The 17,456-nt window shown below is 39.9% G+C and overlaps 2 protein-coding genes and 1 long non-coding RNA gene across 5 annotated transcripts in view; all 3 read right to left on the reverse strand.

Moving 5' to 3' along the window:
* Positions 1–701: 701 nt before the first annotated feature.
* On the reverse strand, positions 702–3,815 carry LOC132074696 (uncharacterized). The gene is made up of 2 exons (XR_009418635.1): positions 3,689–3,815; positions 702–1,632 (listed from the first exon to the last, which is right to left on the reverse strand). It is a non-coding gene; the product is annotated as an uncharacterized LOC132074696 (long non-coding RNA).
* Positions 3,816–3,840: 25 nt separating this feature from the next.
* On the reverse strand, positions 3,841–9,721 carry LOC132074695 (uncharacterized). The gene is made up of 4 exons (XM_059474658.1): positions 9,505–9,721; positions 8,595–8,723; positions 4,041–4,267; positions 3,841–3,871 (listed from the first exon to the last, which is right to left on the reverse strand). The coding sequence occupies exons 1-4, from the start codon at positions 9,505–9,507 to the stop codon at positions 3,847–3,849; spliced, it is 384 nt and encodes a 127-aa protein (XP_059330641.1). The 5' UTR covers positions 9,508–9,721; the 3' UTR covers positions 3,841–3,846.
* Positions 9,722–11,750: 2,029 nt separating this feature from the next.
* The window catches only part of LOC132075008 (golgin subfamily B member 1-like), a 34,558-nt gene continuing 28,852 nt past the window's right edge, over positions 11,751–17,456 (reverse strand). For all 3 annotated transcript variants that reach the window (XM_059475136.1, XM_059475137.1, XM_059475139.1), the window contains 7 exons: positions 17,231–17,390; positions 15,820–15,972; positions 15,179–15,346; positions 14,211–14,308; positions 13,718–13,852; positions 12,996–13,110; positions 11,751–12,544 (listed from right to left, as the gene is read on the reverse strand). In XM_059475136.1, the coding sequence (XP_059331119.1) occupies positions 12,386–12,544; positions 12,996–13,110; positions 13,718–13,852; positions 14,211–14,308; positions 15,179–15,346; positions 15,820–15,972; positions 17,231–17,390 (988 nt within the window). In that variant the 3' untranslated portion in view covers positions 11,751–12,385. The remainder of the gene's footprint in view (positions 12,545–12,995; positions 13,111–13,717; positions 13,853–14,210; positions 14,309–15,178; positions 15,347–15,819; positions 15,973–17,230; positions 17,391–17,456) is intronic.

Below are 17,456 nucleotides of genomic sequence, written 5' to 3' on the forward strand. Positions count from 1 at the left end.
TTTTATTTCTAATTCTCTTCTCCAAGAGCTGTTTCCCAGACTTCAGAAGCAGGTCTCTCTGCTGAGTTTTATATTTTGTAAAATCTGTAACTTCACCATTCAGAAGATTTTCCCCTAAATTGATCCCTGCTCTTCTCAAACTCCCCTCTCAGCCTCTGTCCTTTCTCCCAGTGACATCAGCTGTTGTCTAGGAAACCCATCTTTGTGTTCTCCCAGCATCCCAGCCCCGATAATGAGAGAAATCCCAGAAATCCCTTTGCATCTCTGGGTCACATCACATTCATTCAGCAGCTCTGGGGGGGAGCCAAGCAGCTGATTTAGGGAGCAATCTGCACAGCAAAATGCTCTTTATAGGACAGGCAGAGAGAAGGAGCTCCCAGAAGGAAATCCTTCCTGACAATCCCCAACAGAGGCTGGCTGGACAGGGAATTCCACACATTCAAGTTGATCTCTCATCTTGGGCATTTCAGAGAGCACTGGAAGCCAGGACTGCCTGAAATTCTTATCTGATTTAATTAGAGGCTTCCATGCCTTTTAAGAACATTGTTTTTTCTGGGCCAGATAGGAAATCAATTAAGAGTAAATCTGCTAAATTCACAGACTGATCATGAACAGCTCTCTAGAAAACTGCTCAATATGAGCACCAACTTCAGTGAAACCATGTGTTACTTCTTGGCTAAGAAGAGTTATTTGCCAACAGCTTTCTTTTTTTCTTTTTTTCTTTTTTTTTTTTTCTTTTTTTTTTTTTTTTGCTGCAGGGCTGCAACAATGAAGCAATCTAAGGTTTATACATAAATACAAACACAGGCACATAAAATGTACAGAAGACACAGCTGGAAGAAGCCATGAGGAATAATCTTGCTACTCCCAATTCAAGGAATAATCAGCTTTGGTTCTGTCTCAGACTGCTCTAAAAAATGGCCTTTAGGATGGATGCTCTGTGAGGACCAAAAGTGGAAAGGCACCCAGAGATTGTGTAAAAGCAAAAGGGAGAGTGCTCATTCTATCCCAAAAGAGAGCAGATACCAAAAAACATGGTAACAGAGAGCAGGAATGAATGAATTTCAAATAATTCCTTTTAACATAAGTAGATTATTTGTTGTCCATACCTACTGACACCGTCTCCATGATTTTTTAATGATTTGCCACACTCCTGCTCCCTTGCTCCAGGGAAAGCGAGCCTGCATTAAAATGATAATAAAAAAAAGCCCTAATCCTGGTGATTTATAGTGTCTTACTGAGTTGTGCAAATGATCCACTGTCCTCAGAATATTAAAGCTATTTGCCATTCAAACCCAGATCCGATTTTCACAGAGGACCTCTCCCATTAATTGAAGGTTAGATCAATATCACTGTTTGTAGTGTATTTGAAATACATGCCAGGAGACATTTCCATATTAAAATTCAACAACATATTACACTGACAAACTCGTTCTTGCCTGAGGCCAACCTTAAACAGGAGATATTTTACCCTGTTAATCTCATTCTCCTCCACAGCAGCTCCTCATGTCGCTGGGCTCAGCTTCCACCTTCACAAATTTAATTCACCTCAAAGCTTGCACCTTTCACTGCTTGTTGTCACCACGTTACAGTTCTGGCCTTCGTGCCAGGAGTGTTGTTTTCTGGAATGTCCTGTTAAACCAGCACAGAGGGATGTGGAAGTTGGGTGATTTTCACTACTCTGTGTTTTGCACACTGGTCAGTGTGATGGAGACTCAGCCACACTGTCACACTCTAGACAAGGTTCTGCACCCTGCCCAGACTTTCTGGCTGTAGATTTGCAGAGAAATCAAGAGCTTTACTGAAAATGGATGCAGGCAAAACAGAATTTCAGCATTTCAGAGTTACAGCAACTGCTAATCAATCAAGTGGGACCCAGATCTTGCTCTCACCTTGCCCTGCAGCGCAGCCAGCCCCGTGTCTCAGCCTGCAGTGAGGGCAGGCAGCCTGGATGACCTCAGGGGCCTCTTCTATCCCTATTAAGAAGGGAAGTGCACTGGGAGTGGAATCAGAAATGTGAATGTTGCCCACTATAACCTTTTTTAATTGTCTCAGGTGTATTTTCCACTCCTCTAGTTGGATGGGAATGCACAATTGGGAGGCCCAGGTAATGAGATCTGCAGGCTCTGCTTTTTACATGAAATGCTCATCAGGATCATCCATTATTAACCTCTGCAGCAAAAGATCACCAGGCCTTTTTCCTCTTTCATTAAAAGTTTGCCAGAATGAAAAAGGGGTCAGTTTATCCCAAGCATGGTGTCCTCAGTGACCTCAAGAAGTTTTCCACCAAGGTGATTTGCTCTCACCACTATATATTTTTCTCTTTCCTCCCTATTCTGTACACATGAGGTAAAGCCAATGTCAATGCTTCTTTGAAGCCCCAATTAACATGACCAACAACCATTTTAATGAATGGTTAATGATTAGTTTCAGGATTTTACATTTTCATTTTGTGTCTCGAAAACACTAATCCTTTTTAAAAAACATATTTTCTTGTATCTAGAGATTCTTAACTGTGAGCAAAGCTCTAATAGAGAGTTCATCAACTCCAAGCAAATTTCACCACAGACGGAACATCTAACTTGGAAGCAAAAATGGAGGGAAACCTCCCCAGAAGAAACCTTCAAATTGCTTTCTGTATTTTGTGAGTGAACACCAAGACCTTTGACATAACTGATGACAAGTGTCTCCCTCAGATCTGGCAGCACTTACCAGGAAAACATCCCTGATGGGAAATGCAGAATTGAATTGCAGAGTTAGAGGAGGCTGAAGGCTCAGCAATCACTTCCAAAACTCCCATTTAAAATCTCAGTGGATTTTATAAATTGCATCCCCAGAAGCCATTGCACCTGGGCTGGTTTATATGTAAGGTAACCTTCATGTGGATGCATGCTTTCCTCTACAATTTACTCCTAAGAAAAGAAGGTGTTTCTCCTTAGAAAAAAAATGTGTGAGTGGGAATGCCTGTTTCTTCTTGTATTGGATAGATTTTTCTCCCATTTAGAAAGAATAACATTCAAATGATGATGACAATTTTTCCTTGTTAAAGCAATTCCAAGAATTAATGGAAATTCATTACCAAATTAAAAAGAAGCAACCATGGAAGTAACAAAATAGTTTGTATAAAACAAAAATTAAAATTTGAAAACCTAAAGAACATCCTTCACCATTAATACTGAAACAAGGGCAAAGTAAATTCTTGGCAAATTGAATGGAATTTTGCTTTCATCCTGTGGGGACTGCAAATGTAACTTGGTTGCAGAGACCTGAGGACCAGGGTTGGTGCTCTTGACCACCACACCTACAAGAAGTCAAGATTGAAATGCAACTAATGATGCTCAGGCAGGTGATAAGGCCAGCTCATAGTGCTATTCCTACATATAAGGTGATTTATTAAAAACCTGAGCAGTCATACAAACTGAAATCAGAATAATAAAATGCACTCAGAGGCTGAGGAAAATGATTTCCATTTGCTTGAAAGACATGGATACTGGAAGTTTGAGCTGACTGCTGTTCAAAAGTGGGAGTGAAGGTAAGATCAATCTCTCTCACTTTTAGGTAGCTAAAGAAGAACTTTGAAAAACCCCTTTTTGACAGATTTTGCAGCTTTTGTCATTAAGAGACCATTTGAATAAGGAAAAATCACCTCAAGATGGAACTGGCAGAAATAAAAACATTTAAAAATCACCTTAATCTTCATTGTACTTGGAGGCAAACTGTCCTCTCCTTCTGCACATGATCCCAAATCCCAGGATACACATGGTGGGTCCTCCAGAGAAGACATTTTTCCCACAGAAATCCTCATGGAAATCAATATCACATCCCACAATACCATTTAGAGTGGTTTCATGGATACCTGTGCATTCCAGCCCTGAGTGGAAAGAAGTTTCAACACATTATTTCTCTCTTCATCCCCTCCTTTTTCCTGCTGTTAAAAGGAGAGGAAGGCTCACTAGTCCAAGCTGTCTCCCTGAGAAAACTCCAGGAAAAAGCTGTGTGAGGCTAGGAGAGCAAGGACAAGGATAGCACCTTCCACTCACCTCCTCGGGAAGCTCAGCAAGGGGATTATACCGGCAAAATACTCCTGGGCATCAGCACCATCCATTGCCAATGGTGAATTCCTTCCCCTGTCCATCAGGAAGCTCCAGGCCCTTTTCAAGAGAGGAGGAGGAGGCAGAGTTGCTGTTTCATTTTCCCAATCCAATGCCACATAACATGAAGTCCATGTTTTCCACTCAAAATGAACAAGGCATTTCTGATACCAAGCCTGCACACAAATACTTGGATTTTAGACACATATTGCTGGCACATGGAACATCTCCAAAAGGATTTGGAAAGAAGAGTTGGAAAAGCTTTAGGAACTATACTTAACACAAACTGAAGGGACAGTCAGTTTTGGGGTTTTTTTAAATGAATGCTGACAGTTACTGCTCCTGGATCCCCTCCTGAACTGTGGTTCTTCTGTGAACACCATGTCATGCTTTCTTTGGGATTTCATTTAAAAGGAAAATCAGTCAAGCCAGTGGATACCTTTCCATTAACCCAGAAAATATTAATTGGAGATGACACCCTAGGATAAATTCTTTTACACTGATGGCAAGGCTGCAGCAATGCAAGGCTTTTACATATACAAAAACACACACACAAACTCCAATACTGAATTTCAGAAGTTAATGCCTTCACCAATAAAGTTAACTTTTAATGAAAAGTATGCTTTCAGATAAAGAACACATAAATTACCAATAATGCATAATTACTGTAATTAATTTAATGCCATCAGTAATAAACAACAAGCCTTTAAACCATCTTGAAACCCAGATTTATCACTGCAGAGTAATGACAGAGAAGCAGCCCCAGACACGTCTCCTGTAGGAGCTCTTCCTCCGCTTTGTTGGAAACTGGGCTGCTCTGAGGGTCTGCTGCTGCATTTTATCCCCAGCTGTATTCCCTCCCAGCCACTCCTGCTGCCAAGCTCACAACTTAATTAATTTATTTACACTGTTGCTAGATGGATGCATAATCTTCCAATTAAATATACACCAAAAGTGGGCACCAATTGAAGAGCAGAGCCACATCTCCTTTTCCCCAGGTGATTATATACCTGTATTCTGTATTTAAATCACACTTATCCCTGACTAAATTTACCATGTGGACTTTTGGCCCAAAGCCATAAGTTTTTTAAATACAGCCTGAGTAATGTATTTTTTATTATATTACTTTCAGTAAGTAATATCTTAATTATATGAAATATTAATATATTTTGATACATGGAATATATTTTATAACATAAAATAATTTCTTTTTAAAATTTTTATTCATCTTTTTACAGACATATTAAAATATACAGAAAGCATGCAAAAGTAAATCTGCCAAACTCACATCACCAAATTGAACCAAATTCAATGGGTTGGTTGGGTGTTTATTCTCTTTTGAGTTAATTTTTTTTCTGACCCAACACAAAACATCAGGATAGTTTTAAGGGTAAACTTATTTGAAGAATATTCTAAAAACAAGTATTATATCCTAGATACAAGTATTATTATTCCCCAAAATGAACTTAAATGGAAAAGAGATCTTCTCTAAATTTGAAGCACCTACAATATCAACATCTGTTCAGAGCTGGAGTTATTAATTAAAATCACCAGCTGTTTGAAACAATTCAGCTCTATATCAATCTTCTAAGGAAAAGAAATAATCAAATGTTTCCAGAACAGGGCTTTGGGATGCCAGGCCATCCTTCATTTGAAGGTTAGGAATACAAACGTAGGAAGAAGTTGAATAAACCAGAAAGCAATTATGTGAAAGTTAAAAAATATATATCGATAAATCAGATGTAAGAAGAAAATTCCTGCTATTTCAGGCAGGAAATAAATAAGGGAAGAGAAGGAAACCTCTGTGCTTACATAACTCCCAAAGTGCAGGTGGTTTCAGGAGTGAGGAACAGACCTGAAGCCATAAAGCAGGAGACTGCCTAAAACTGAGGCACTTCCCAGGTTTTCCCTCAAAACCAGGCACACTCAGGCCCTGCACAGCCCATTAAACCTGATCTAGGGATAACCAAAGTGTTAATGGATAGCAATACTCTACAAGAACCAAAACAATCCAGTCTTGATTTTATAGGTCGTGAGAATGAAATGTGAGCAGCAAGCACACTGGCAAAGAGAAAATACTGAGGAGAAACATCCCAAATGATCCCAGCATTTCTATTAAACATTTACATTGTCACCAGTGCCAGAAAACTGGGTCCCCACACCTTCCCTGCCATCCACTGTCAGCTCCTGGCAACAAATGCCCAGGGATGGACCATGGCCTGTGCTCTTTTCCAGCTGGAATATTGTGAATTGAAGCACAGGAGAGTAGGAATGCTCCATCCCATGGCTGCCTGTGCTCCCCCTCCATTCCCACAGCCCCCTGTGCATCCCACACTATCATTGCAGTCATTTGCAATGAAGGGATGGGATCTTTTCAGGTTAAGAACAATTTATTGTTCAGATAAATCAGTCTTAGAGGCTGCGAGACTTTAAAGGAATAAGCCAATGGCTATAGCTCAAGGGTAGTCACAAGTTTCTTGGCTATAAGGCAATATATAACTTTCTAACCTAATAGACAGTTGTTACAGGGTTGATTTTGTTTTTCTAACCTGTCACCTTTACTTCCTTTGCTGCACTGTGGATACTTTTGTCTAATAGGCTCTGTCTCACATGCACACATACACTTCTGTTATCACTTCTTAACTCTTAGCTTATTCTAAACAACCACACCCCTACATTATAAACCCTTCATCATCTTATCAATACACTTGCTTACTTACTTAAAGCATATTCTTACAACCATAGAAGCATATGTTTATGATTTTTCTGCTTAATGTTTGTGTATTGTATTTTTACATCAATCTAAGTTTCTCCCAAGGCTGCAAATTAAACACTTCAATGTCTGTGGAAGTTTCTATTTTTCTGATTCCCACACTGCACCATTCCCACTGCTGCTCCCCCTCACACACCCAGCCTCAGCCTTTGGGGACCCCCCTTTTGTACCCTGTGGATGGTTGGGCACTGCACTGCTGCGCTTTTGTCCCGTTTTTGGCACATTACCCAGGAATTCTCTTGTTTCATCCACACCCTGGTGCTTTCAGCAGTAGGATTTCCAAGCGCTGGGAAGAAATTTGTGGCTTGAATCAAAATCACACAAGGATCCAAATCACCCTTTTTTTCATATTTGGAGTTATCACAATAGTTATCAACTCTGTTTCTTGTCCCTTCCCTACCAGTCTGGGCTAGGGAGCCACTTCCACAAGTAATTCCTCCATCCAAGAGACAAAAAGAAAGAAAGCTTGAGCTGCAAGAGCCCATTTAGTACCTGACCATTGTTTGAGTTACAGCACTACCTGAGACCTCCACCCTAAAAATAATCACACTACAGGAAAGTGTGATTTTTGCACCTTTTTAACCTTCCTTAATTCCTTCTTCTAAGTAATTTCAGATGGGCTGCTCTTGCATCCAGAATTCCCAGAGAAAGAACAGGCACTGGTGTGTGCTGTGCACAGGACAATTGCCAGATGCAGATGAGGGAACATAAAATATGGGCCTACAATTTGATTTTCATTTTTTTTCCTACAGGAAAATGTTATTTCTTGCTGAATGCAGACAGCAGGAAAATTCTGAGGAAGAAAAACATAATGGGATGTAGTTAGAAAAGTGTGCTTGCAGCAAGCGGGGAGAGAATGAAATCCAAGTACTGTGCTCCCATCTAGTGGAATGAGTGGGCAAATTATTTCCAAATATCAACTGGGGAACTCCCAGTGCTCCTGGAGGAGCTTTGGTCTGTTCATTTGGAACAGCTTGGGTCCGTATCCAGCTTGGATATGGCACAGTAACTGAGTTCAGATACCTGGGTTATAACTGCACCTCGTCCTAGCAAGCAGAGCACAGAGCAACCCAGCCCTGTATCTCCCTTTCAGCAGCATTTTCTTCAGGAGAACAGTACCAGAAGCATTTCCCTGTGGAGCTTCCCCCAAAACAGTCCAGTTTTTTCTACATGCAGAGCCAGATACTTTCCAAAGAGATCAAGACACTTGGAATATTTAAGATATTAAATATTTGCAGCTTTTCCCACGAGCACACCTTGTTGCATGGCCCTGGAACTGGCATTTCCCCCAGAGCTCATTGCACAGTGCTAAGGAAGTGGTGCTGAATGGGATAAAGATGCCTTCTGACTACCCAGACATGAAATGTTAACTTTTAGCAACAGAAAAGCATGCTTTAAAAAAAAATAAATAAAAATCCTCCTCTCAAAGGATCAGTATAGGGATAGGAAACCCCAGACTGTCCTTTCCTCTGGAAGTGACAGAGAATGTCACAGGGAATGTGAGATGTGGGCACAACCCATCCTCTTGCTCATGTAGGTCAGTTCTAATGAGAGAAAATAACCCTCAGGCTTTGTTCCCAATTTCAGGAATTTAATATTTCTCCAATTCACCTCTGATGAATTGCAAGCTGTATTTTTTTTTAAACTTTAGCTTCTATCACTGTTTTGCCTCAGTAGGAACTTCATGACTGCCAAGTATGTGTAAATATAAAAACAAATAAACCACCCACCTTTCCCACTTCATCCCAGTTAATGATGATTCCACACTCAGTGGGATGTTCCAGTGTCAGGATGCCTCTTTTACTCTGTGCTTCATCCCCTACATTGCTGTATTTTTGACCCATTCCAACCATAACACCCTGCAAAGGACATTATTCTAATATTAGTGCAGTTTGTCAGGAACATCAGGGACAAAATACCATTTTGAATCTAAAACTTCCTGTGAAATACTGTTCCTGCTCCTGCCCTCACAGAATGCCCCCCCAAAACATGTAAGGAACTAAAATATGAATTTCTGGGTAACCACTTTGTAATAATTCCTTCCAGAAACCCTACAGAAAGACCAAGGCAGCTGCAAAAATTAAAAAAGTGCTGCTTGTGCAAGGAGCCCAGGCAAGGTGAGCATCAGCAAACTCATGGTTCTCCACAAGGAATGGGTCCTCTGGCATTGCACAAAGGAAAAAAGGGAAGGAATTGGAGGTGGAAAAGATGCTATTTCTCTAGATTCACTTATTTGGTGTCTCTCTCTGTCTAAGCAATTCCACTGTTTTGCCTTTTAACAGTGAGGTTCCCCCTTGGTCTAAGTCAAATGGTTTTGAAAAACTCATTAATATAAAGGGGAGAGAGATCATCTAAAAGGAAAATCACTTATGAAATACTGATTTTACTAAGTTTATCACATTTGCATTAGGAAGTCTGTCATGATTGCCCTAAATAACATCACAACATATGAGGTAAAATGTTATTCATCACACAGAACTTCAGGGGAGAGTTTTGACAGCCCAGAAAAATCAAAATCTGACTCATGATATGAATACATTCCAACAGGGGGAGCTTTCTTCCCTAAAACACATTCATATCATTAAAACACAACATTTTTGGGAAAGAATAAACCTAACCAGCAAAGTCAATGGATCTTACCATGCATGTGAAGCGTCCACATCAATTCCCACTTGAATAGGATTTCACAAAGCAAATTAATCAGGATATTGGCAGCCTTTTGTTTCTTCCAGAGGGGAAATCTCCTGCTGCAGCCCCCAGGGTCCTGTGATCCTGTTAATTAGCCTTGTGACCCATAGGCAAGCTCAGCCACAGGACACACACTCAGCTCTACTGAGACCTAGACATAAATCCCACCTCTCCCAAGGGGAAATTATCTTCTAGAAAGTTCCTTTGCTTAAAATAATTTAATTGTATGCACATACCAGCTGTAATATTAGTAGTTAATAGTAAATAAACCACCAAAAACATCTGTTACTTCAAAGACTGCAGTTTTCCTTCATAGAGCATTGAAATTTGCTGGGGTTTTTTGTTTGTTCTTTTCTTTTTTGAGGGTGATCATCAATCTCAAACAACCAACTAAAAATAACCCCCAGCAAGAGTTTTGGGGAAGCATTTGCCATGTGTTTTTGAGTGGCAGCCACTCTGTAATGCAGAGAGCTCACTGCAGGACCTATTCCATATTAGTAAGTGGCAAACACTTTAGCAAAGTGCCTGTTCTGGGAAAAAGAACAGGAGGCAGCTGGCACAGCAACACCTCAGCTTCAGGAGCTGGCCAACACCTCCAAGTCCTGGTGTCCCTGAAATTCATGGCAAAACCCTCCCCAAGGGCAAGCCCCACTATGGATCCCTGGGCAATTTTTAGGACCTCTTCAGGCAGTTGATAGAAGAGAAAGATTTTATTTTCCCTTCTTTGGCAACTTCACTCTGTAAGGAAAGTTACTTCAGAAATGGGAAAGGAATGAAAAGCAGCACTTGTCCAGCAAAGTTCTTGTCCCCAACAAGGCAGAAATTGATTTTATCACACAAATTTGGAAAGAGCTTTAATGTGGGAATCATCTGTGGGAATGTTTATCCCTTAGTTCTAGTTGCTGGTAGATTTGAATATTCATTCACATTGCCATTAATTATTTTCTCTAAAAACCCTTTGGACTGCAATAAACCCATTATTTACCAGCAGTATCCAACATTACAGCACTGCACCCATACTCTGGCTCCAACATCACAAACCAGAGGGAAATTCAGGTCTCAAATACATCAGGAATTGCATCACCTGAGACACTGGAATTTGAAGGTAGAGAATTTTAAACAAATTTTCTCAATTTGCTTGATCTCAGACCAAGCGAAGCCAAGCATTTAAATCATGAACTGTAGCAGCAGGAGCACAGTCTCAGGGCAATACTTACCCAGGAAAAGCTGCTCCCTAAATGACATGAGCTCACCTCCCAGGACATTTTTATCAGCCTCTGGAACGGAGTTCACAGGATATCCACATTTGTCAAGCCATTTGACTTTTTTCCCAGTTTGTGCTTATCACAGTGACAGCACAAAGGCCTGAAGAAAGCAGGACAGAATTTCAAACACCTCTGGATCCTTCCCACTCACTGAGCTCAGGACAGAGGGTTGTTTTCTCTCCCTCCAGGTTAAAAATCCCTCATACTGGATGGGTAAGACTGGAAGGACTGAAGGGCCACTGTTGCCTTTGGAAAACATTCTGCTTCAATATAACATAATTAGCTAAGAAAAGCTAATTATCATTTTGCTAACATCCATTTTCAGGCTGGGAAGGGATTATCAGTACTCATGTTCCCACTGCAGCTGGTGTTCATGAGTTGTCTCAGTATTTGGGTGACACCAGGGCTGAACACAGGGACTGAATCAGCCACTCAAAGGAGATGAACCATCACTATTTTTAAAAAATCAATTATAGCAGAGTATATTTGATTTATATAAAAATCCACACCTTTACCAGACTAAGAAATATTAAAGACCATCAAAAGAAGGTAGTTTACAGTATTTACCTGCAGCAGTAACTACCTCTTTAGCAGATAAATCACTTCACTAAAATATCTCCAAGTCAACCTTGGCTCTGCTCATCAGTAAAACCAATGGAATCCTTTCCATTTTCACTGGGTTTTCCTTTTCCCACAAGATTCTTAGCTGAATTTATTGGTTTGTACCATGAAGCTGAAACATGTAAAATATGTAGGGTTGTGTCTTTAGAAGCTTGAATTTCATGTGTTCTGCAGCTGAGTAACATTCTGCCTCCAAGACAGGCAGTAACTAAGCTCCACCAAGAAAAGTCCAAGTAAATTTAAAAAATAGTGAACCCTCCACAAGTTATAAAAACTAAAAAATTACAAAAAGAATATAAGAAGTTGGAAATATTTATGTCACCTCAATTGTGAATTTTTACTGAATCTTTAATTATTGGCTTACCTCATTACCACACACAGATCTGTGCATCTTGATTTCTTTACAAACTTAATGGGAAAGAACCTTCTTAATTCTTTTATTTTCAGCCAAGAAAATAGAAAAACCACCTAACCAACCAAAGAAAATCAAAAATACAGTAGTTCTTCCTTTATTGCACTCCATAAAACTTCTTGTTATAATCAAGAAGCCAATATACAGTAATAGTTTGATATTCCTTTAGAATTTATAGTTTAACTCTTAAAATAAAATTTGTATAGAAAAGATATCATTTACAACCCATTTAGTAGTAATCCACCATTATGTACCCACAAACGATATTAAATAACTTGTATGCAGCAGTTTCCTTATAGGGCAGAGGGGAATATTTTCTCCTTACAAATATAATATCCCACTGTAAAAGAGCAATTCAAGTCAACTTTGGAGCAAGTGTGATATGCAGGAGTTTCACTGGAGAAGCTCGAGGTTGGGTGCAGTGTCCCAGGGATTTGTAGGACTGTGTCCAGTGCACAGCAGAGAGCAGCATGTGAGGAGCCTCGGGGCTGGCACTGCCCACAGGGAAAGGAGCCTCCCAGGGAGGGCAGGGCATTCAGAGCACACCAGCGAGGCACAGGACAACAAGGAGGTGTAGTGTGACCAGGTAGGTGAGGAATAAATAGCGGGACTTGGCTCGCGCCGTCAGCAGCTTGGAGCAGTAGAGGCTTCGCCCCCGGAGCCAGCGGCGCAAGGAAATGGCTCCTCCTTTCATCTGGGGAAGAGACAGAAGTCACCAGAGGAAGAATCAGGAACACAAACCAGCTTTCTGGATTTCTGAGGCACTACAAACCTTTTGTCTCTGACACAGCAACCGACTCCAAACACAACCAATGCCAAATACCAAAGCATAAATGAAACGCCCCAAACCCAGCACTAATGAGAGGAAAAGATAAATCCAAGCTGTGAATTATGCAACTCCACACACCAACATGCATATTGCATTTTGGGCATGCATAATGAAATGCAGACACAGTTTATTTAATGGCCACACATGTAGTATAAATAAGATTACATACATTTTTAACCTGGACATATGCAGTGTTTTCTGGCATGGTTACCACAGCTGCTGGTCTTGGACTCACAGCCCCCACAGAAAGAAATGAAGGATGTTTTCCCATCACCTTTAAGGAGCTGAGGGTTTTTAAAGGCTTTCATTCCCTTACCTTTCTCACAACAACATGTTCACTGGGATTGATAATTAAGGCTTCCCTCTCCTCCTCATCTTCCATCTGGACAGTGTAGTCACTGGGGACAGACCTGTAACTGCCTACTTCAAATCTAGAAAAAAATTCAAGGCACAGAGACATGCACTGAATTATCTCCTCTTTTAAGTACTGAATTGACACAAAAGCCATTATTTTGCATACTGAAAACGACTAAGGGAAGGTGCCCACAAAATGCTGACTCACTTTATGCTGCCAGGTCTTTTTCAGTCTCTATTTACAATCTACTCTCAAGGTGCTTCATTTATTCAGAATTAATCTCCACCATCACCAGCTGACTGAACAGTGATTTTCAGGTGATGGTGGTGAGGGACCCTTTATTTATGCAGGTGCATAACAATATTTTCAATCTACCCAGTGGCTCTGCTAAAGCTGTTATATGGAAATTGTTTTCCTAACCTGGAAAAAAAGAAATAGCACCGACTACTAACAGATGAAATTAAATAAAGAAAAAAAATCCCAAAGCCTATAACACTTTCTTGATCTAGTGATTAACTTAGTTTTTTAACACACGGATTTTCACTACTTCAGGCACTGTGGGCTCACACACAGGTTTGTTTATTATTATTAGAAGTAGAATCTCAAAAAAATCAAAGACCCACAGGAAAACCTCTCACTAATCTCACCAAAAATAAAAGGCAAACAAATAGTCTGTGTTTTACCTGTTACTTCTCTCCTCAGAGAGTCCAAGAGCCTCTTCTGCAGCTTCTCTCCTCCTCCTCTCCTCTGCCAGTGCTTCTGTGAGCTGGGAGAGACTCTGCTGCACTGACTCATACTGCTGCTCAGACTCTGCAAGCCTGGGACAAAATAAAATCTGAAATCAATGTTTCATAGACTTAAAGAATTATTTACTTGTTCATTTTTTAATTAGGAGATCTTCCTTTTAGTGACAGACTTAATTATAATGAGATGCTTCAGCTTAAATATTGCAATAAAGCCACCAATAATCAGTATTTTATGTACAGATACAAACCACAAGTATTACCAGATGATAACAATTCAAGAATATGGCTTATGATTCATGTAATCCACTGCAAATCCACTCCTTCTCCATCTTCACACAAATGCCTCAGAGGGATAGAAAAGCATTACTTTCACACTCACAACACAGCTGTCAGGAAAATAATATTGCTAATACATGCTCTGAGTCCTGACCTTTTCCTGAGCTCATTTAGCTCCATATTGTCTGTCTCCACAATAATCCCAGATCTCTCCCGTGGTGCTCCAGGGGGAACTTCTGCTCTGGTTTCATCCTAGAAAATATTAAGGGGAAAAAAAACCAAACAAGTGACCATTTTTCTACTTGCCAAGTCTTTATTTCAATTACAGAAGCCATAAGCACCACAAAACAGTGGAACAGATAATTATTTGTGCCACTTAATGTTTTCATTTCCATCTCTCAACAATGTCTGAGGGGAAAAGAAATGCATCTACACATGAACAACTCCAGAAGCAAGACAGTTATTAATTTATTCTTAATTTACAGTTTTTGTTTGGATTCCAAACAAGAACTGGTTTTATTTCCATTTATGGAGAGCAACAGTTGTTTTCTGTATGTATTCATATGCTATTTCAGGGTGTTCTCTTAAAGATTGTTAATGAATAACTAAGGCAGTACAGGAAAGCTTTTTAAGAATAAAGGAATAATGATGAATCATAAAGGACTGGGTTGGAAGGGATCTTAAAAATCATCAAGGTCCAACCCCAAATAATAATCTTACAGATGTGTATGAGGTGTTGGCAAAGGGTACTGAAATGCTGAGCTGGTGATGTAGATCTCACTTCTGAAAATATTACTCAAGCATTGTAAAGTGATCTACAACTGATGTGAAATTATCACTAAATTTCCTGATCCACTGAGCAGTGATCATCCAGTTATCTCTGCCAGCTGCAGACCAACTCAAAAAAGATGTTTCAAACCAAAAAACACAGAAAACAGCTTCCTTAAATGAGAAGTCAAATTAGAGCAGCTTAACAACAACAAGGACAGTTATCTTCAGTCATGGGCCAGAAAAGTACTGGGTCACTGCAACAAAAAGCACTATTTCATTTTTAGCAAGAAAACCAGAAAAGTGTAAGCACAGAAGAAAGAAACCAAAGAACCTTTCCATGTATCTGTTTACCTGGACTGCACCTTGGAAAGCTGTCACTTGCATTGCCTGATATTCCCTCTCCAGCCTCACGTAACGATTTTGCAGATCAGTGTAATGGAGCTGGTTGTCCCTCAGAGTCTGGGAAAGAGTCTTCAGCTGGGCAGACAAGACAGCATTCTCTTCTGCTGATTGCACAACCTGAGAGAAATTCACATCCAAGTCATTAAAATTAGCTCTCCCAGGAAATCCCTGCAGATTTGAGACCTGCTGTTTCAAAATTGCATCCACTTTTTGGCAAGCTCATATTTCAGTTGGGATTTAAGATGTTTTATGGGCAGAGGAAATAATGAAAGCTGAGCAGTGATTTCCCCTGCCATCAGTACACCTAAAGCAGAAGCTGAAATCTTGTTCCAGCTAAGAGAGACACCTGTTTCTGTCTCTAAAGAAAAACATTTGACTGTGAGTAGAAGTTCAGAGAGTCAAACAAACCTCTTAGAAAAACACCAAGTCAGGAAAGCCTGGTAGAAAAAGCCCTGACATTTAATTATCTATGTTTCAAAGTAAAATACCATTCAATCATGCAAGATACCACCACTCGAGCAATATTCCAACATGAGGCCAGCCCAGATTCACATGAGCTTTTCAGGATCAGGGCTGCTGTTCTGAGCTACCTTGGAATTCATCTGCTGGAAGTGCAGGTCCTTCTGCTGCATCTCCTGGAGGCAGCGCTGCAGCTCAGCCTGCAGCTGGTTCCTCTCAGCCAGGACATGTTTGATTTCCTCTGCTCCATCTGCACTTCCAACAAGGGAGGCAGTTTCCAAAGCCTTAAAAATATCAGGATATTCAGGGTAAATGGTGCAGGAGTTCTCTAAATAATCCACAGCCCCAACACTAAATATACCCTACAGAATTCCCTTTTCACATTATTTTCTTCTCACAACTTAATACCACATTTGAAAGACATTTTAAATACAAGATTTTTTACACATATATATAGTGTTAATATTTGCATTGAAAAAAAATTACCACAAAAAGGCAACCCAATCTAATTTTTATTTTGCAAATAATGTGAAGCACAAAAATAAAAGGGGAAAAATAGCAAAATATTAATATAGAACACCTTTCAAAAATTATTTTCAAGCTAATAAAGTCTTGTATTCATGACTCGTAAAACAACTGTTTTGTAAATATTACGTTAAAGCCAAAAGAATTCATTTTGAAAAGAAAAAATGTTATTACCAATTTTCAGCTTTGGCCTTCTTTATCTCTGGCAGCTCAACATTTTGATATTAATCTCTAATAAGGGAGGGATATGTGCCATCTCTAATGCTTTATGGAATCTATTCACCCATACAATCATGAAATAGAAGGTTTTTACCACATAAAATACTCCACTACCCACAGACATTACTGGCCAATAGCTCTTACTCATGATTGTAATCACAGAAAATGAACAGCATACAAACTTCAACTAAAATGCTGGTTTTAATGAAATTAAAATGAATACTGCTTCCTTCATTTGGCACAGAAAAGGTAAATAAGAATACTATTCTAAAATAGCACTTTGCTTGAATCCTTCATGACAGTCCACAAAACAGCATTTGCCAGCCTGGGTGTCAGCTGCTGCCTTTCTAAACCCAGGATTTTGTTCCTGGCAGAAGCCAGCTCCAGCTGCTTCAGGGAAAGGACAGGAACACTTCCATTCCCCTTTCTCCCCCAGTTAGTCCTAGTCCAATCTGCAGTAACATGGATTTAGGCTCTGAAGGATGAACTTCATTAACTTCATTAATCTCTCTGCATCAACTATACAAACTGTGAAACCTGCTGTCCATGTAAACCACCAACTCTTTAATCCTCTTAAAAAGCCCGTCCCTGAAAATGGGTTATAGCCATAATAAACCTGAAAGAAATAAACCCATTTAATTTTTTTCAACTTCTTCCTTCTATATTCTGGATTTAACCAATTTAAGACAATAATTTACAGAATTACTACAGACTGCTCTTTGGAGAAGCAGGCTGCAAATTTCAGACAATAAGCTGCTACCTTCTACTTTACACTCCTGCTACATTCCATTTTGTTACCTTGACTGGGTAAGTGCTGCCAGCAGGGAGTGCCTTCTTCCCAGTCATGTCCTGCTGCAGCCTCTGGAGCTCTGCAATCTGCCGGTCCTTCTCAGCCACCGTGATCTGACACTGATTCCTCAGTGCCTGGGACTCAGAGAGGAGCAGGTTCTTTTCCATTCTGAACATAAAACACCAGATGTTAAATAATTCTATATTCTATACAAATCAATGAAGAGTATAAAGC

The sequence above is a fragment of the Ammospiza nelsoni genome, chromosome 6 (assembly GCF_027579445.1).
Source record: "Ammospiza nelsoni isolate bAmmNel1 chromosome 6, bAmmNel1.pri, whole genome shotgun sequence".
Lineage (NCBI taxonomy): Eukaryota > Metazoa > Chordata > Aves > Passeriformes > Passerellidae > Ammospiza > Ammospiza nelsoni.